We start from the raw sequence: 21,052 nt of genomic DNA, 5'->3' as shown, positions 1-21,052 counted from the left end.
CAGTGTCTGGGTGTATATGTACCTAAGAGTATATTATAAGCATTTATTTATATTATTCATAAAAATATTCATCAGTCATCTTAGTACCCAGAACATAGGCTACGCTGAATTTGGGGCTAGATGGCGATCTGTATATTGTCGTAGTATATTTTTCTATTAGGTTTTCTAACAATGCAAGGTTGTTTTTTTTTTTTAATAAACCTGCACGTATTCTTGCCTTAGGCTCAATCTGTGCCGTTTTACATGTTGGACTTTGATTCCGAGTTAGCTTTATGCACAGAATTAGGAAAATACAGAAACCGTGTACACGACTAATATTGAAGCATCAACAACCACAAGATGTAACAAATAATTGCCATGTGGTGACGGCAGACCAGAATAAAGTTGTCACCACCTCTCCCGCGGGTGTCGTACGAGGCGACTAAGGGAATGTAACGGAATACGGGCAGCAACGTCCACTGTGATAGTACTACCATCTACTGCAATCGCCAATCCGTCTGCCCAGCGTGATGATCATGAACAAACCTTCCCGATGGGAAAGATCTTCTCGGGGGCCGAGGTCTAAACATTCATCTTTAGAAAGTATATATGGTAATTATTTGTGAACACATGATGCAGGATCTTTGTGGCGCCATCTAGTTATACAATGTGGAGACCACCGCACAGGACTCTACAAGAGAATAGCAAATAAAAGGTACTTAAATTCCGATGATAAATAAAACATTTCTAGTAAATAAATAATTATTTATTTCGGTAAATAAAAATTAAAATAAGCCTATTAAAATGTTATTATGCTTTACGAATTAATAACGATTCTTCCGTCCTTAGATACATCGATCGGCGAATGCTTCTTAATGTATGTTTCTAGAACTTTCTGATCACGACCAACAATATCGACGTTCTTTTTGCCGTCCTTTAACATCTAGAAGAAGAAGAAACACAAAGCTTAAAGAATTATTATTCTAATGTTATCCACTATTGGGCAACATGCCTCCTTATACAAAGAAGAGAGCTTCAATGCAGGCAGTCTTGCAAAAAAAAAGTCAGTGTATCAATATTTTTGGATACATACATCGATATAAACAGCAGCAGCATCGTATAAATACTATATTTTCTCACTGTATAAAACCGATTTAATTAAAGGGTCTAAAATAAATACTTAGTTCCAAAAAAATCTTGATTTGATAACACATCCTAGAAACTACAGACCAAAAAGATAAGCAATGTTCAGAAGTTTTCACGTCAGTATACGTATGGTGAGTGGTTTTTATAACGAGTAGGTATATAGCAGGCGAACAAGCAAGTGGCCTATATAGTTGGGCTATATATATAACCTGATTACCGCCACCCATAAACATTTGCAGTAGGTGCCAAAGGTTGCGTTACCGGCTTTTAAAGAATGTGTTTATCCTCCTCTCAAACAACCCCTTCTCGTGGATTTAAAAACATTAAACTAACAAAACCGGTCGAGTGCGAGTCGGAATCGCACACGAAGGGTTCCGTACCTTTATCCATAAAAAAAGAAATAATGTCTAGTGTATTGGGATCCCCCTTAAATATTTATTTTAAACTTATTTTGGTATCTGTTGTTAAAGCGGCATCAGAAGTATATCATTTCAACTGTCTGACTATCACGGTTCATGAGATAAAGCCTGGTGACAGACAGACAGATAGACAGACGGACGGACAGCAGTCTTAGTAGGGTCGTAGGGTCCGTTTTACCCTTGACACAAATTTATCTTCTCCCTCAGCTTTGTCAACTCTCCGAGCATTGGCGCACAATTGGAAATAATATCCAAATAATAAACGTGGGTACACTTTTCGTATTCCCTGTTGCCATGCTGTGGCGGATGGACACGTTAATCTTATCCCCATGTCAGGGAATATAATCGGAGGATTTTACTTTCTGCCGTGCAGTTGTATCACTGCCTGTTCGTGCCATCTTTAAATATTGGATAGAAGCTATGTTTGGTGTGGAGTATAAGGATTGAAGAAATTATAAATTACACCATACAGATTCTCCTGCTTTTCGCGGAGTATAGCAAATTAAGCTTTAATCTAATAATATGTCCTACCCTTAGTAATTTATCAACGAGTTACCTCTAGATTCGAATCGAAAATTTCAAAATACATAAAATAAAACTCATAATATAGACTCGTTTAAGACGAAATGGTAGGAAATTATTTCTTACGGTAAATCCATCACCACCGTCAGCCAAATAAGCTGGCACGACCATGTGATAGGAAACTGAAGGGTCCAGCGGTACGTTGGAGTCTATACTGTTGCCCAAGTACACTGACGTCACACGCTGACCTTCTGGCAGCGAAACATTGTATGTAACTTGGAGACCTGTAAACAAAATAATTTTAACTATTTAATACACGCAGGCGTTAGGTACTTTCTTTAAGCCTATGTTACAAAATTCGTCCGCTTAATCTCAGCAAGAAGATGGCCAACCAATAGTAACTGAAAAACCATTGCCTATGCACAGACCAACACTTCGCAGGACATGCGAGAAACACGCCCTAAAAATATGCCTTCAATAACACCGGCAACAACGCCTGCCCTTTAAAAGAGCCCGTGATCTTGTATGGGTCTGATGGCTATAAAGTGGTAAAAATACAATTCAATACTCAATACGTATCTGAAATACGTACCTTAAATATCTTAAATACGTATTTGCTATCTATAGGTAACAATTTTGTACGTGTCTGTCAGTCAGTCAGTCAGTCGGTCCGTCAGTCAGTCACTCAGTCAATCAGGCAGAGATGAGCGGTATTAAATATGCGGGGCGCCTATTTGCGCGGGGCCGTAGCAATTGCTAACCTTGCTACGTGGTTAATCCGGCACTGTACATCAATACTGTTTGGCAGCAGAAGTTAGCATAGAGGTACTTCCCCGGAGTAGCTCGAGTCTCAAAAAGCTCTACTATATAATGAAATAATGTAACTATATCCTCATGTTATCCGCATTATCATCAAACGGGACGTAAGTCTCTCGTAGGTACAATTTGACGGCCGATTGGAGCAGTGGGCAGCGACCCTGCTTTCACTCAGAAAGCAAAGTCGTGGGTTCGATTCCCACAACTGTAAAATGTTTGTGTGATGAACATAAATGTTTTTTACAACAACCCATGAAATGCCAGTGTCTGGGTGTTTATATGTATATTATAAGTATTTATTATTCATCAGTTATCTTAATACGCCACTATACATAAAATAAAGCTACGCTTACTTTGTGGAGATGTGTGTATTGTCGTTGTATATTTATTTATTTAATTCACTTACGAGAGACCTACGTCCCGTTATATGATAATCATAGGTAAACTCACTATGGCACGAAGTAATGCAATTAAATTTTAAAATAACAGTAATTTAAAACTGATTGTCTCAATTTTGGTATTTTATCTATGCAGTACACATTATTTTTTCTGGAACCCTTGCTATTAATAAAATTGTTGTTGCTTCTTTGACATCTTATTAAAAATGGGGTTTGCGGCGGACGTGTCAGTATGAAGTTATTACTAAGTACAGTCCGTTCAGAGTTATTCTACCTCTAGCTGTAAGGTTGGCGTAATGTTATGATAACTAATCTCAGTATCCAACTCAGTAAATAACTGTGAATGGAATGTAGGCAATACTGGAGCGTGGTTTTTCTGTTCTTCGAAAACAGTGGCAATGCAATGTTGTAGATCTATATATCTATCCCACTACCGAGTTAATAATATAAAAGTATAAATATATATAAAAGTTCTCGAATTACTACAAGTCTTAACTCCAGAATACATTTTTCTCCAAAATTACTCTGTGCCTGAAGGACAGTTATGATATATGGCTCTCGAATACGGCCGCTACTATGGGAAAGCTCAGAGTTACTCAGCAGGCAATGGATAGAGTATGCTAAGAGATACGGGCGAGATGGGGTATATCTACGAGATCAAATCCGAAATGAAGAAATCCGTAGGAGAACCAAAGGTACCAACGTAGCGCAACGAGTTGCGAAGCTGTACTGATTGCCAGTTCATAGGCGTGTGGAGATCTCATTACTCTGGGAACAAACTGACGTAGGGGTTCCAAGAGCACAGCATTGATAGTTGCCCAAAGTTGACCTAAAAAGAACTTCAGAAAGTTCGTTGCCACAACCGCTACAAGAATTTGGAAATTCCTGCAAAATACCATGTGCAATGGGCAAAAAAACACAATAAATCTTTCAGCATACATTCAGCTTCTAGTTAAAAGTAGACTTACCTGAAACCTGCAGCACAAAAGGACCCTTGAATGGGTCCATGTCCCACGCATTAGAGACGCTTCTCTCGAGTGCCAATAAAACATCCTTGCCCTGGAGTTCAAACGTTTCGATGCGGTCGTTGAAAGGTAACAGTTCGAAAATTACGCCTTTGGTTATTTCTGTAAAAAAAATATGTATCTCTTTGTAATATATAAATCTCGTTTAAGATGATTTCCATTTGTGTGCTTTTCAGTTATATATTTCTAGTTTATTTTTAGATTCTACAATATGTCGAATTGAGAGCCTCTCAGATTCCGTTGTCCATTTATAATGTCCACTATATAATTTCACACATCTGGGCACATACCTGGAGAGAAGGCTTAAAAGCTTTCACACTAAAATGCGAGTTGCCAGACATTAGAAAGGCTCTCCAAAAAAAATGCCGTGTAGTGACGGAATATTAGAATACAGTTGTCACCACCTCTTCGTGGGTGTCGTACGAGACGACTAAGAGTTTATAACGGAAAACCGGCAGCATCGTCCTCTGTGCTACTGCGATTACCAACCAGTCTAACCTGTGCGGTGATTAAAGGCAAACCCTCCCTTTACGAGGTAAATCATTGGACTGTTATAGGCTCTTGATGATGATGATGCTCGTCAATGCATATGGGTGGACACCGACACCCTATGTGTATAGTAGGTGTGGAGTTAGTTATAGTTCTGTGCTGTAATGTGCGGATGGGTGCTGAGTTCCCCGCGATGCTTCGATAGGCCGGCACGGCTATACTATAATAAGTACCGCAGTAAGAAGTCGCTCATTACATACACACCAACGATTTAAAATTTAAAAGTAAACAAATGTAAAATCAGCGTCATCTAAAATCTTTGATTTGACATCTCCAAACTAAAAATTATTTAGCATATGCCAATAATCTCCTAATATTATTGACATATGCTAAATAATTTTACAACTATACGTTAGTTAGGTTAGGTTCAATAGTATATTCAGTTAAAATTAGTTCACCATCAGTTTATTATAACAACTTGATTTCACATTAAAGCGGTAGAATACGAGTTTAACAGCTGGCTTAAAAATACTTACGTCCACTAGTTATTGATGATTTGATGTTGCCTCGTTGATTGAACGATATGTAATGGAATTCCGATCGTAAGGACTTTGCCTGTAATCAAACATAACAATATATTAGGCCACTATTGGTTCAAGGATCTAGTAATAGAGCTTTTGGGGATGGAGCTCGTCGAAGGCGGGGTGGCCGGTGTAACAACCGACAGACACACGAGGCGTACTTACGCCTCTGGTGAAAGGAAACAGGTTTGCACTCTGTGGGACGTGACATGGTCTGCATGTGATGCTCTTTTTACTGTCTGTATTCTGTCACCGACGTTCCATCAAAAACCTATTTGTTGTAAGATATTTTCATAGTGTGAGCACTGAATTCAGACTTCACTTACAAATTCAGTCAATGCATCCACAAACAAATCTCCAAGGGCGCACTCTCCAAACACACAGTCCTCGAAATGTAGCGTCGTTTTACTTTCCCCAATAACCTCTTTTTCAGCATTGTGCACTAAGTCAGCGTATGGCGCAAGCCTTTCTTTAATTTCCATATCTGCAAAAACAATAAAGTAAAATCATTTCTGATAAGAAACAACAAACGGGGTTACTTTTGCCCACTAACGATAGGTAAATATTTTAATATTATGTAGGAACTAGATCCAATATAATTTAACAGCATCGTTTGGTGACGACAGATCAGAATACAGTTTATTTATTTATTTAGCAACGCACACCGTAAAGACGTTACAGTTGCCCAATTCGTCTCCAAGGGGCTATTAAAAGAATTTAACAACAAGTAATAATTACAGAAAATAAAATTAAACTAAAACATAAAAATAAGCTATATAAAATTAAGAATTAAAAAAAACAATAATAATAACAATATAAAAAATTCAATAATAATAAAAACAAAACATTCAATCATATAATTATTGTCTTAGATCACCTAATCTGTACTAACATTTTAATTTGTTTTTGGAGCTGAAGCGGCGGGGTGTGAAACGTTTTAATCTAATATAAAATCCTCCAATTAAACTAATAATAACCCTAATAAAGTTTATTTTTAACCGAACTTTTTGTAAAATAATTAAAAATCGTAAAAGACCATACCCTCCTAATTTTAATATAATATCAGCTAAAATTATTCAGCTGTCACAATCCTTCCTCTTCCAAAGGGAGTGGACTGTCGTGCGAGGGTACTAAGGGAATATAACGGAACGGGAAGCAACCTCCTTCGTGTTACTACTAACATCAACTGCGATCACGTCTGCCCACCGTGGTAATTATGGGTGTACCCTCACATTTAGTCCAGCCGTTGGCTGTTGTAGGCTATGATGATAAACTAAAAACTTTCGTGTACTTTCGTTAGTGCGTTATGCATTGTCAATTTTAATATAGCCCAGAATAAAGAAGTTAATTTTAGACCATGTCCTGACATAAACAGTGACAGTATTATGCAAAATGCCTCTAGATAAGTTACGTCAATACAATATTATTAAAATTAACTATCTTACAATGTAATGTTTTTAATTTAAACACGATAAAAGAAAACAAAATGAGGAACGTGTATGCCTGAGATTTCTCCATAATGTTCTTCGGGCGTGTGAAGCCTACGACTCCGCATTTGGCCACTGACATCTCATTTTGAGATTGAGAACTATACCCTGTACAAAGCGTTTACATAATATTGGATCTATAACAACACGCAAATTTTAAATACCCAAACTTAGAAGCAGAGACTGCAAATGTTTACCTTCTGGTTCATTTCTGTCAAGGAAAATTGGTCCACCTTCCCATTTGACGTAGTTACCGCGATAGTCGAAATAAACTATCAAGTTGCCCATATACTTGGTGAACGCTGAGGCTTGCACTATTACGACCTGCAAAATAATGAAATAACAAAATGACTAGGATTTTATATCTCAACAAAATTTTGAACAACTATTACGGACATATTACTAATTATTTTTTTATGTCCTGGCTACCTCTGTTCAATGGTCAGCTGGGAAACCTTGACAAATGCTCACATAATAAATAAATGCTTTGTTTCCTTGAATAACTGCCACTGGAATTCATAGTCAAGCTGATTGAGCTCTAGCTCTTTTAGGGAACAATTCAGCCACCGTGCGGCGAATTCAATCTTTATGCATTAAATAGACAAAAGGAACCCCCAATTCGCCAGGTAGTAGGGTTTGAATGCTAGCCGACCATATTTGGACAACCAAAATTTCAAACAATTCTTTTCTTCACAAGACTTTTCTTTAAAATTACTTTGTCAGGTGACAGTTGAGGTTATATGAGTGAAATCTCAGACATTAGCTACTTAATCTGAGTATGAAACTTTTCAGTTAAGGGATTCTTGAAGGATTGTCTATCAAATACAAAAAAGATTGGTTCAACATTCAGCCTCTACATAAATGTTGAATGTTAGATTTTTGGTTACTATTCACCTGCCGTCTATATCTTCCATAACTTGCACAGGAATAAAAAATAGGGCTCTTATATAAAAATTGAGGAAACATCTGAATAGAAGGAAAAATCACCTTATGCTTCTTATTAGCGGAAGATTCAACAAAAACAGGGTAAGGTCCTGCCACTGCTTCACCACTTGGAGCCGGCCCGTTCCATAGCAGAGAATGTGAGTGTCCACCGACTATAATGTCTACGTACTCTCCGCAGTCCTCGGCTATTTTTCTGTTGATAATTCAAAAACAAAATTCAAATTTAAAAATTTATTCAAAAATTCAATTGCTTAAAACGCAGGAGAGGAGAGGAGAATATAAGTTAGAGTAGTGAAGCCGAATTAAATACTATCACCGCTTCAATGAATTATGGGAATTTATTCCCTTTCTTGAAAAAAAATATACTACGACAATACACACATCGCTGTTTTAAGTTGTTAACTCTTAACATGAATAAATGTTGTTTTTTCTTTCTTTCTTTCTTTCATCGCCATCTAGCTCCAAATCAGCTTGTGTTATGGGTAGTAAGATGACTGATGAATATTTTTATGAGTAATATACATAAATACTTAGACACTGAAAAACAGTACACTATCACACAAATATTTTCCAGTTGTGGGAATCGAGCCCACAGCCTTGACTCAGAAAGCAGGGTAGCTGCCCAATGCGTCAATCGGCCGTCAAAGATGCTTTTAGGGCAGCCATATCTTTTTCTTAAAATCAAAGACTGGGGTGGGCATATCGTTATCATTTCTTTTTCTTGAAACGTTGCTTGTAACTAATTTATAAAATCTGACCCTCTATCCTTTTTTTACCGCCTTTTTCAGAGGACTTAAAGAACATATGAAAGAAATATCATGAAAGAAAGTAAGAGAATACTATTTCTCGCATGTCTGTGACTTTGACCTTTCTTGCCGGATAAAGACCCAAAATCAAGTGTCGTTGCAAACATTCAGTGCAATTAAAGGTATCAAATAGCTGGTTAACTGTCATTATCATTATTAGCCTATAGCACCCACTGCTGGACTGAATGCCTGTCCCAATGGGAGGGTTTGCCCATTGTAACCTCGCTGGTTAGACTCTCTGCTCACTGGGATGCTGGGTGGGTAAATGTGGTCGTAGTTCTTGGTAGCAGTAGTACAGAATACACTGCTACCCGTATCCTTCTACATTCCCCCAGTCACCTCGTACAACGTCCGCGGAAAGAGGAGAGGTGAGGAGAGGTTGTTGATACTATATCTCACCATTAGGAAGTAATAACATGTGCAAATAAGAGTGTGGGACTCTATTAAATGCCTCAAAAATACTCACTTGTCAATTTCAAGGCCGCAATGAGACAGAACAATAATGATATCAACTCCTTTGTCGTTGAGTTCTTTAGCTTCCCGTTTCACAGCTTCTAGTGGGTCAGTGAACTCCACATTACCGGGCGAGGACAAAAACTGTAATAAGGAAAAAAAGATAGTATCATAAATGTCATCCACAAGGCGCCTTATAAAACGAAATGCTATTTTCGTCATCATTAGCAGCCTAGCAACGTTCCACTGCTGGTTACAAGTCTCATCTCTTAATGGAGAGAAAGTTTTGAGTAGGTGTAGACCCACCGACCGAGGATCGATGCTTTTGAAATGTGGTGCTGGAATGCTGAACATCACCTAGATCGAGCACAGGACCAACGCCTATATATTACGCTGGGCTTGCAAACTCGACTTTCTACCATCTGTCTGCGGAAAAGACTCGAGTACTTCGGTCGCACAGCCAGGAATGCCTCGAGCAGTATAAAAAAGCTAATGCTCACAGGCAGTGACGTGCATAGAGGGTATACAAAGAGTATGCAGAAAATCTCCAGTACGATTTATAAAAAACTTATGGATAGGCTTTGTAAGAGTTATAAAAAGCTTACCCTTAAGTATTTATAACTCGTACTGGACATTTGCTTAATTTTATATCATCTGCATGCCCTGTGCATACCCTCTATGCACGCCACTGCTCACAGGGAACATCAAAGGAAAGAGGCCACGCGGACGTAGCCCGAGACGTTGGACCGACTGAGAAGCACTCAATTGTCTACAGTGCGTATCATGCGGCTGATAATCGGAGGACCATCTCCTCCAGACATATAGTGCAGCGGGCAATATCAGTTAGGACCAACATCCTCAGTAATAAGGAAGACCAACCTAGACGGTAATACGGCTTGATGGGCTTTAACGCTTATTATCACCGTTGTGAAATAACCGGGACCGATAGATACCAATGCACTCCGAGGCACAGTACTCCTAATAGGTGAGCCGGCTACCAATTTTAACTGCATTATTACTTACTAACGGGTGAGATTACAGTCAAGGGCTAACTTGTTGTAAACGGTCCACTAATTAGGTATGCAAGTGTGAACTGATACTAAATTTTTTAATACACAAATTCAATACAGCCTACAAAAAAATTTAGACATTTTTTACATAGTATCATATCGTGGGCTTAGCTTGTTTCTTTATTGTTTTTTATAAATCTAATATAGCTATATCTTATTAGATCATCTAAAATTTGCTACACTGTTATTTACACACAGAAAAAAAGCAAACGAAATATTTTTGGTCTCCAAATAGCCATATAAGATAAGTAGGCATCATATAGCATCAGATACAGGTTTTTTACTAGGGATATGACACCTTTATATCTTAAGTGATCATCTAAAATCATCATCATCATCATCATCATAAACATCATTTTTCTTTTAAATTGTGTGTAAAAATCTACTTATATATATTATGTTTGTAATATATTTATATACATTATGTATATTTTATATTTATATATTACGTATATTTATTTAAATTATATCTTTACATTTTCACAACACTCTTGGCACTATCCCGTTCTCTTGCTATAAGTCCTATCTACAAAGGATGCCCGTAAGAGATTGCTTGCGGCCGCCTCTGCATGTCTACATTGTGTACTGTATACTCTTTACTGTTTCTTTTCCTGTATGTTATACGTGAAAAAAAGTGTTTCTTCTTCTTCTTCTAAAATTTGCCACACTGTTACTTCCTACTTTAATTTTCGTTACGATGAAAAAGCCAACTATTTTTGTCTCCAAATATCCATACAAGATAATTTAGCATTATATAGCTTGCAGTAATTTTTGTCTATCTTACACAGGTCTTTTGACTTGCTCACCTTTGTATCTTGAGTGATAAGCCCGATGATACCAATCTTCCTTTTCTTCCGCTCGATAATTATGTGTCCCTTATACAGTCCTTGTAAGACCGGCGCATTGCTAGTGTCCATATTGGCTGCTAGGACTGGTGCTTTGAGAGCTCTGAGATATGGCGCCAAGCCTTCAGGACCATCATCAAACTCGTGGTTGCCAATGGCCTGAAAGTAAAGAATTAAATCTTTATAAATAAATCTTCTTTATCTTTTTTAAAAACGAGAACTGTAAAAGAACTGGAACTAAATATAGTGTTAAGCATTGCGGAAATTATTATCTACTTATATCTTAACCTCAGTCATTATCCTTATTTGTATAGTATGTGCCTAAATTCGGCACGGACCTCCTCTCTCGAAGAAGAGCATGATTTAGCTTGGATACAACGCTGTTCGTTTCGTTCTCTTTGATTATTATCATGTGTTAGAAATAACTGCGACCGACGGCTTATAATGCTCTCTGAAGTATGGTGATAGAAACACCAACACTTTACCTCCAGGCTGATATTTACTACAGTTTATTGTCAGAATAACCCTTAACCTTACAATTCTTTGCCCGATCCGGGAATAATTCCCAGTTGTTCCGGATCCGACTTCAAACATGATAACTATTAAAATATATGATTGAAATTGTAGCGATATCCATGTCACCTAACTAAATAGATAAGATCCTGCATCACGCAGGATTGAGGCACGCAAGCAAAGTCCTCAAATCACGACCATATTATATACAACTTCCAAAGATAAAAAGTTATAGCTCAGACCCCAAGCACAAAACATCAGCTCGGATGAAGATATTCCTATTGTTGTGGTTGAGCGCACCACCACAGGACCTGTATAAAGCCCTAACCATTGATTGTGTAGGACTGCCTTGTTAATGTAACATCTCGCTTGTAGTCTGACCGTCAATTCGATGGACAAACGCGAGACGCTAGAACAGATTAGCGAGATTCAGGGTGCATTTGCAATACCATGGCGTTGAAATCCCTGTAAGACATCATATAGCCATGACTTAATGGCCCAGACGACATTAAGCAAGATTAAGAAAGCCGTTGGACATGCTTCTCAAGTCCATGGTGTGTTCAATAAGAGTCCTATCCAGAACTGAACGTTACGATAAACGGCCATCACAGCAAGTAAGTATTCGCATCCGGCTCACGAAACGTGGGAATCTTTCAAAGACTTGCGATCTCAACAATACACTTTTGAGTTTACATGCTGAATATTTATCACACATATCCGTTTGTAAATTACATAATGGTTTGCAGTCATTACGTTGTCAAGTGTCGGAAATATTGAACGAGTGGGAATCATTCTATATACGTACTGCTTCAAGGAAAAAGAATAATCAGAGGTTAAAGGAAAAGGTACACGATAATGGCTCAATCAGATGGCAAATATAAGTAAAAATAGAATCTTGGAGCGCGCTAGCTTGGAATCAAAGACTAAGAATATAAGAACTTATAGTAGGCACTCAATGAGTAGATTTTCGGCCAGCTGACAGTATATGTCTTTACAACAACTGTACCAATTAGCCAAAGTCACTTGCACTGGTAAAGCAACCTTGACTCAAATGACAACTGATCTTGAGGATCCCCAGGCGTTTAACTTTCTTTTTGACGTAACAACGTCTTATAATTCGATGGAGCCGGCTGCACGCACGAAAAAACATGACGTATGCGGCGTTACCTCGCTCTGAGGCGTTCCATTCAAGGCTTGAAGTGCAAGCGAGAGCGCGGAACGAGCGACAAAGAGGCACAGTCGGCCTCCGCGTTCGGCATCTGTCTCTCTCCTACTTGAGTGAGCGATGCGTCCGCGTGGACAGCTTCTATACAATAATACATTTACTTGTTTTCGGCAATGATGAAGCGCAGTGAAAAGTGAATGTGGTGTCAATTGTTTATAGCAACGATAATTACTATCAAACAAATAAAATTAAAATTTTCTTTTGAAAAATGCAACAATTCCATCAGTATTTTCTTACGACGTTGTCACGTCAACTATCGTCAGTAAGCTGACTTTACAGACAACCAATTTTTTTAGCAAAGAATGCGATGAGCTAACAATATTCAAGAGTTGAACTTTGATACCTAAGACTGCCAACTTGTCTTAGACGAAAATAGGAACGTTGAAGACCAAGATCAACATCATTTCAACCGATTGCACTGCTAGACGTTAGTCTTTAGTGGGCAATTCCCATCCCGTTCCCGTCCCGTCCCGGGCCGCCTGTTTCCAGTGGCTCCCAGCGACTCGTTTGATGTCGTCTTTCCACCGCGTTTTGAGTTGACCAACGCTGCGTTTTCCAGTACGGGGTTGCCATTCCAGCAAGGGACTTACGTCCATCGGTTCTCCGAGCTATGTGAGTCCGACAAAAAACCATAACACGTAACACAATACAATACAAAAACTTACATGAGCATCATGTTCCAATAGGTTCATAAACTCCTGCGTAACGTTCCACTTCAGCAACGTATACCAGTAGGTGCCCTGGAAACTGTCGCCTGCATTCAACAGTATTGAATACGGTTGCTTTTTCCGTAACGATTCTATCTTCTTGTAGAGTCTTGGAAAACCACCGAGGCAGGAGTTGTTGTTGACTCGGCATGTTGGAGTTTCTACTGACGTCTCTTCGAATCTGATGTTTTACAATAGTTATTATTTACCAACATCGAACATTTATATTTTTAACCTTCATCAAATGTTTATGAAAGACCTATTATGTTGTGAGTAATCAATTTTAGGGCAGGTAATGGTTATTTTTAATTATTATTTTGTAAACAACGCGACGGTGGGTTGATAATGGTCAAATAGGCAGTGGTTCCTCAGTAGCGTTACCTTCCAGATTTCAATCCGCTAGATACCTACCTACTAAGCTGAAGGTTCGCTTATACATATAACTAAACTATGATGTATTTCATAGTTTATCACAATTACCTACTTAATAAAAGGTTACGTCGGCATGCACTGACCTCTATTATTTGCAACGTTATCAAGGTCATGAATAAAGGTCCGTTTACACGAAATTAATAAAACATCACCTAAATTGCAGTTTACTCGTTAGTCGTTAGTTCCACTTTGAATTACGAATCTTCAGACTGAATTCCCGAATCAGGCTAAAATTTGTGAGAAGTGTAATTGATAAATTCTTGATAGAAAAAACCAATACCATACACATAATCCGTGACAAGAACTACTTAATATTTGTTGTCCTGAATTCGATATAAGTTTATTTTCTTCTGGATCTGTAGGAACTCTTTTGAAATTTATTGATTCATCTTAATAATACTTATTATCATTTCTTACGTAGGTATGCAATTGTGTATGCCACTGATGGCAGATTGATATTTATGAATCTCTTGCGCGTAGGGCTTCGGTTTGTTAAGATTTAAAGAGCTTTCACAAATTTGCTTAGCGTTTGTAGACTTTTAGAACGCCTAATCGATGGAATCTTGAGTTGTGTTGAAGTCAATGCAGACATGCCAAGTCGAGTACCGGTATATTATCTTATATCCAAGTATTAAAGGCATGAAGAATCATACATGTTAGTCAATAGGAATACAGGTCCAGACGACCGATTCATTTTCAGCTAGTAATGCGAAAGCACACAGGAGGCAGGAGTTTTGCCTCGGAAGGAGTCTTTAAGCATCAAGGTTTAAAACAAAACCTGAATACAAATAGCACAAAACGGTAGTGTATGGAAGTTAATACAATAGTTCTCAACAGCAGACGTCCTTCGGTTGAGATGATGATGATGATGATTTATTTATTTATTTATACACTTTATTTGTACACCACAAATAGTAAAAAAGAACAATGGACACAACAAAAATAAACTTAAAAGTAGGATACAAAGGGCGGCCTTATCGCTTAGTAGCGATCTCTTCCAGGCAACCTTAGGATTAGGAAAACCAAGGGAAACCGATTGGTGGGGTGTATTATTATTATATACATACTTACGAACAATTCCACACTAATACTTATCAAGATTACACACATAACATACTAATAATAATAAATATAAAAAATAATAAACTAATATATACTAAAACATACTTAAATATGAGTAGGAGTTAATCACTGTCGTCTTTATTGCTCAAGATAATGGGCTTTAACAGCATTTTTGAATATGTCTATGATGATAAACATATTTCAATTAAATTACCTTAAACTAGGAAGGTGCCTATCAATACTTTCGAAACTGTTCGTACTGCGCCAAGGACCGAGAGAAAATGCCAAAAAGCGTCTCCAAACCTAAAGTAGGTATATGAATACCAAATAACTAGTAAGTATGATTTAACCATTTAGCAAAGTTATTGAAAGATAGCCATTGCTTAGTCGCATCGTACTTAAACATTAATTATGTATCATTGTATTGGAGCTACGAGTAGGAAGATTACATCTGTTTAAATTTATACAGATGGTTCAGATATGAATATAGCTATGCAATCTACACACTCAATAAAAGTCTATGGTTATAGTCGAAAATCGAAGTGGAGGTAGATACTAAACAATTTTTAAATATTATACTATAGGCTCTGAGTTAGAAAATTAGCTTGGTTTCCATTCCATGCCGCAGAATATCATTGTGGTCACAAGCAATCCAACTACAGCGATAGGGAAAAAATGTACCTTCCTACCTAACTAAGAAAACTGCCGACTAATTCACTTTTCGAGCATAAAGCTAGAAGATGACATAAAATCGCAAAATCTTCCATCTGTACGAGATCTAAATCAGTATATAAATTTTAGGATTGTCTGCCTGTGTGTTTAAACTTTTTGTAATTGTATGAAGTGCCAGCCATATCAGCTACGCGAGTTCAGGATGTACCTATGTGAGATAATATTTCGCGGTGATTATAAGACGGAGCACGTCAAAACGAAATACATCTTTTATTTTACACCACATAAAAATACAGGAAAAATTATAAATAACTACCTACTTTAGTTTAAACGATGTAAGTATACAATTAGGATGCCTTATCGCTACATAGAGATCTCTTCCATACAACCGATGCATGGCGTAAAACACAGCTCAAGACGAGAGGTAGGTGGTGCATATAAATATATTTATAAATATATACACATATCTATACATAAATACTGTATATATAAACAACAATACAATATACATAAGGCGACTATAAATCTGCCATAAAACAGTCAATAACACCAAATGACAGACGACAAAGCAAAACAATGTACTAAGTACCTACTCATAGGAGTTTTGGTCTGTATTACCAAAGGTACAAAAACTAAACGTTTTCCATTCCCATTTACCACTGTAAGGCAGCTTGCCGATCAAAATGTTGCTTATAAATATTATATTATAAAGTAATGGTATTAAACTGCAAATACCGCAAGTGCAGTGTGGTGACGATTATAATACAGTTGTCACGACCCCCTTTCTTCCCGCGAGTATACGAAGCTGCGAAAGGTATATAACGGAGAAGGGCAGCAGCGTCAATCAACTACTGCCAACTGCGAATACTAAACCGTCTGCCCAGCGTGGTGATTATTGGCAAACCCTCCAGCAGGGCTAGCACGGGCGGGAGATAAAAATTATATCCCCCGATTATATCCCCTGACAAGGGATATAATTATCGTGCCCACCTGCTAAATCACTGGAACATGGAATAGGAGAAGTTTACCCCGTTTAGCAATACACATATATTATTTGGATATTATTTCCAAGTGTGCGCCAATGCTCTGAGAGTTGATAAAGCTGTGGGAGAAGATAAATTTATATCCTTTCCCCGGGTATATAATTGTCTCCGGCCCATGCTAGCCGTGCAGTTGCGAGAGGCCTTTAATCCATCAGTATACGTTTCTGATCATCCGATGAATTTCTTGATGATTTTATAATATAATAGCGTGGATAACGCATGTACTCCAACACAATACCTTCATCAAAGTTACTTAATTATAAGGTACATGCACCTTAAATAATAATTATTATACATTAAATCACTTATGTATCTAAACTACTACGATAAGATAAACTGATGAGCAAAAGGAATAAAATGAGTTGGTAAATTATCTCTACGGCTAGGTACCGCAAGATAAAAAAACGAGTATAAATTTTATATCAAAAGATTAGTTTCATCCTAAATAAGAAAGATAAGTAGGTAGGTAAATAGGTACAATTTATATCGCGTAGTTTGTCGGCACTTTTAACAGTTTATAACAAATCCCGTGGAGACCATTGGTTTTCCTGGGATAAAAAGTAGCCCATTTTACTCCCAGTGGCGTGCACAGGAATATGGAACAGTAAAATGACATAAATTGGCAGAATCCTCCTCCGTTGCCAGTTATTTATATGAAAATGTTAGGGTAGGCAGCACAAGTTCCCCGGGCGTCTAACAAAGCCAAAAAGACGGACATGCCGTGGTGCTTTTTAGTTTGGGTATACCCCTTTAGAGGGGGAAGTCCCACGTCCGTCCTGCCCAAGGGTCGGAGGTAGCAATAAAGCCTTTCCAACACGCCTAATTAAAAAAAAAAGGTAGGCAGCGCTTTTGTGCATGCATGAAGTGCACGCCACTGGTTACTCTCCGTTCTTTCAACTAATTCTATGCCAAAAATCAATATGATTGGTTGCTTGGTAAGGGCGTCAAGGTAGGACAAACAAACAAACTCACTTTCGCATTTATAATGGAATAAGTATACTAGTATATTTGTTTCATACAAAATCTGAAAGTAAATTTGGTTAGTAGATCCAGTGGATCAATATGTTACTATCACTGGATAGTAACATATTGGTAAACTTTTTGCGAACTCTTTAAGAGGAATCGTTATCGATGAGTGTTAAGGAGAGATTTTAAATACAATTGTGCAGGTAGAACTTGCGGCTATAATAATACAAAAAGAAACGTACCTGGCGTGAAAATCATTGTAATGAATAATATCCAACTTGTACAATCCTTCGAATGGTACCGCGAAAGTAAAAACAAAGCTGACCATGAAATTAAAAAGAAAACCTTTCAAAACGAACGAGCTCATTTTATAAACAATATTGACATTTCAAACGTACTTGCTCACTGCACGACCTCTCTACAATCACTGAGCTGTCAATGTCCAGTGACACTGCAACTGATAATGCGAATGAATGGCAAAGTTAAGCCTCACGCACATTAGGTACAGTTTTGCCTAGCCCACTTGATGTAAGAGGATGTAGACAATGAGTTGCGACAATGACTGCAATATAAAACTATATGAAGTAACTAGCCAGTTGTTGCCCAAAACGCAAATTTCGATGAGCGAGTAACCTAGTAGGCTAACATACACACCACGAGATACCTTGGTCTACCATTTTCTCGTCCTATTCCTGAGATAAGACGGAGAAAAAGAATTATCTTACGCGATAAAATACCTTAGTTTGTTATTAAATGTAGTATTATTTTCTTTACCTTATCATTTACACTGTACTTTAGTTACCTAGATTAGTAACGTCAGTGCTTAGATGTATTATTTTTAGGTAGGCATGAATTTAACTATGTTTACTTATGAGGGATAAATGCTTTGAATAGTAAGTAATTTAGAATTAATCCTAGAATAAGCATTCAACGTACAATCGTAAGTGACCGTTAGATAACAAAAAGAAAATATATCTCGTGGTGCGATTCTTAACTCAGCAACATTTTGTCAAGATTAGTTTAAGCTAAAAAAACCTGGGAATAAATGTATTTTTTAATCCCACAGGAACGAGTTTCCTGAATAAAAAGTATATAGTATACATTTTCATTTAGTATACATCTACAAGATACAATGTGCCAAATTTCATCAACTTTGGCGCAAAGGTGGAGCGGAAAAAATTAAAAAATAGACACTTTCGCGTTTAAATATTCGTATGTAAGTATGGATATCCGAGCTACAGATTCACATCGCAACAATGGTTGTAAGTTGGTTAAACCAACAAACAGGTCGTTACCAACCCAATAACTTATAATCTGCTTGCAGCAAAGCTTAACGTGTCATTATAATATTTCAGTGGCTAAAAAATGTGCTTCCCTTAACATTATTGATCGAAGTCAACATGCTATCAGGTCACGTAGATGTGCGTTTGGCTTTACAATTCCCCCACCCTTATTTATTTATTTACTGACATGCGCAGAACTGAACAAAAGGAAGAGGAGAAATGCGTGTGTCAAGCGCTGACGTAGTGGTGTCAGGAAACCGATGTGTGCGTGGTAGTGAAGGTGCTCATTCCTTAGGGTATTATAGGCTCTTTCACGTTTACCCAAAGCTATTTCACACTCCACGCTGGAAGCTCGGAAGTTGATGGAATCCACACAGAACGTTTAACAAACATTTATATCCTTTGGTCCCTACTGAAAATCAGCGTTATAGTATTCCTTGGCAGTTACTGCCATGGTGCTGCGGCACAGAGCTGAGTAGGTGACCCGTTAACCACAACGAAGCCTAAATTAACTCCTAAATTATAGTATTTTTTCTTTTCTTTTTCTCTGTTCTCTTGTTGTAGTATGTTGTAATTTATTTATTGTGGTTAATAAATATTTATTATTGTTATTATATTGGCCAGAAAGGCTATCATGGGCAGGAGACATTTTCTCCACGGAGAAAGGACGAAAATCTTTTCCCACAGTTTTATCCACTATCCGAGCCTGGTCGCAGACGGATGAAAACAATATCCAAATGTTGAAAGTGTTTTATTAAAAACAGTTGCCGTGCTGTAGCAGGCCGACAAGTCTATTTTATTCCTTGTAATACACAACATTTTTATCTTATGAATTGACTCAACGGTTGATAGCGCACTTTCAACTGGCAGGCGTAAAACACAGTAACGTAGCTAAAAATCCGATTATTATAATAATAACAGTTTGGCCTTATCGATTTTGAGATGCCTTACTTTACCCGGCGTCAGTTCTTGAAAATAGCAGTGCATTGCTCTACTGGGATCGAACGATTATCACTGTCAGGTACATTACAGCTAATAGACCTGATATACTTAGTGCTAGTCGATCGACCAGTGCGCCGTGCAATCATTGTTGACATTACTATTCAGCATGATAATCCATTCGATAATCTGGTGAAAGCTGAAAAGGAAAAAGTATTTAAATACTTGGAACTTGCTCACGAGAATACCACCATGTGGAATGTTGAGTCGACCGTTATTGTTCCGATCGTCGTTTCAGTCAATGATCTTCTCGCGAAAAGCTTCGACCAACATCTTAAGAAGTTTTCGCTTGGATGTTGGATCAAGGGTCGGATACAGAAGGCAGTAGTCCTTGAAACGGCGCATATTGTGAGGAGGTTTCTCACTCTGGAGCCTTGACCGCCAGTTGCTTGGGCATTCAAAAGCCACGCAAGCGGAGGGTGGATGATTTTATTTTATAATCATCAATCAATATCATTGTTACGAATTTTAAAAAAAATGAAAAATAATAATTGATAGATTAAATAATATAATTGAAATTACTTTTATTATATCTATTATTGAAATAAAAAATATTACTTTCCGAAGTTCACTCATAAACAACCATTAATTATGATGAATAAATGTAGGATTGAGCGGATTTTGTAAGGATACTTGGCAACGGGGTTACAGATTTACAGTTTTCAATTTCAAAAAATGGCGAAAACATTGTAAGTTCCTCTAAACAAGTTTATGATACTAAAGTTACCAACCGATGGGGGAGGCAGCTCTGGTGTTTGAGGTGGAAATTTGGCACGCATAAAGTTAGCATCCCGATAGACGTAGGATATTTATCCCGGAAAAGCTGCTGGTAAAAAGTAACAGTAATCGGTTTAAAAAAAGGCATTTGTTATCTATACATGGGTTGACCTCATAATTTAGCGTTACTTTACAAATAGTTTGCATCCTTGAGACGACTATAGGATAAATTTTATCCCGATAAGTAAATGAGGTCCCGGTTTCTGCAGGATTCTTAAAAACCCAGGGACAAATATGTATTACAAATGCGAATTTAGGTTTGCTTGTTTGTTTTTATGTTACTCCTTATATATTCAACCGATCATCTTGAAAATTTGAATAGCTGTTGCTTTTAAGGGTACAGAAAAATATCTACTGTTCCCGAGGGATTGATAAAATACTTTCAGAAAAGG

The 21,052-nt window shown here is 37.6% G+C and overlaps 1 protein-coding gene across 1 annotated transcript; it reads right to left on the bottom strand.

The window, feature by feature from the left end:
* Nucleotides 1-730: 730 nt before the first annotated feature.
* On the bottom strand, nucleotides 731-18,051 carry LOC120628256 (apyrase-like). Its single transcript, XM_039896537.1, has 11 exons — nucleotides 17,844-18,051; nucleotides 13,385-13,607; nucleotides 10,943-11,140; nucleotides 9,080-9,210; nucleotides 7,850-8,000; nucleotides 7,060-7,186; nucleotides 5,702-5,859; nucleotides 5,331-5,409; nucleotides 4,249-4,407; nucleotides 2,193-2,350; nucleotides 731-922 (listed from the first exon to the last, which is right to left on the bottom strand). The coding sequence occupies exons 1-11, from the start codon at nucleotides 17,966-17,968 to the stop codon at nucleotides 797-799; spliced, it is 1,635 nt and encodes a 544-aa protein (XP_039752471.1). The 5' UTR covers nucleotides 17,969-18,051; the 3' UTR covers nucleotides 731-796.
* Between the last annotated feature and the right edge of the window lie 3,001 nt (nucleotides 18,052-21,052).

This window comes from Pararge aegeria, chromosome 12, assembly GCF_905163445.1.
Source record: "Pararge aegeria chromosome 12, ilParAegt1.1, whole genome shotgun sequence".
NCBI classification, from domain to species: Eukaryota; Metazoa; Arthropoda; class Insecta; order Lepidoptera; family Nymphalidae; genus Pararge; species Pararge aegeria.
Note: the sequence above shows the minus strand (reverse complement) of the source record. Positions and strands in the feature narration are given on the sequence as shown.

Excerpts from the sequence above, each read along its gene's own strand:
- LOC120628256 (XM_039896537.1), bottom strand. The coding sequence starts at position 17,968 with ATGAGCTCGTTCGTTTTGAAAGGTTTTCTTTTTAATTTCATGGTCAGC. Across the intron at positions 11,141-13,384 it reads TATTGGAACATGATGCTCAT|GCCATTGGCAACCACGAGTT; the intron begins GTAAGTTTTTGT and ends CTTTACTTTCAG. Across the intron at positions 5,860-7,059 it reads TGACAGAAATGAACCAGAAG|ATATGGAAATTAAAGAAAGG; the intron begins GTAAACATTTGC and ends TTGTTTTTGCAG.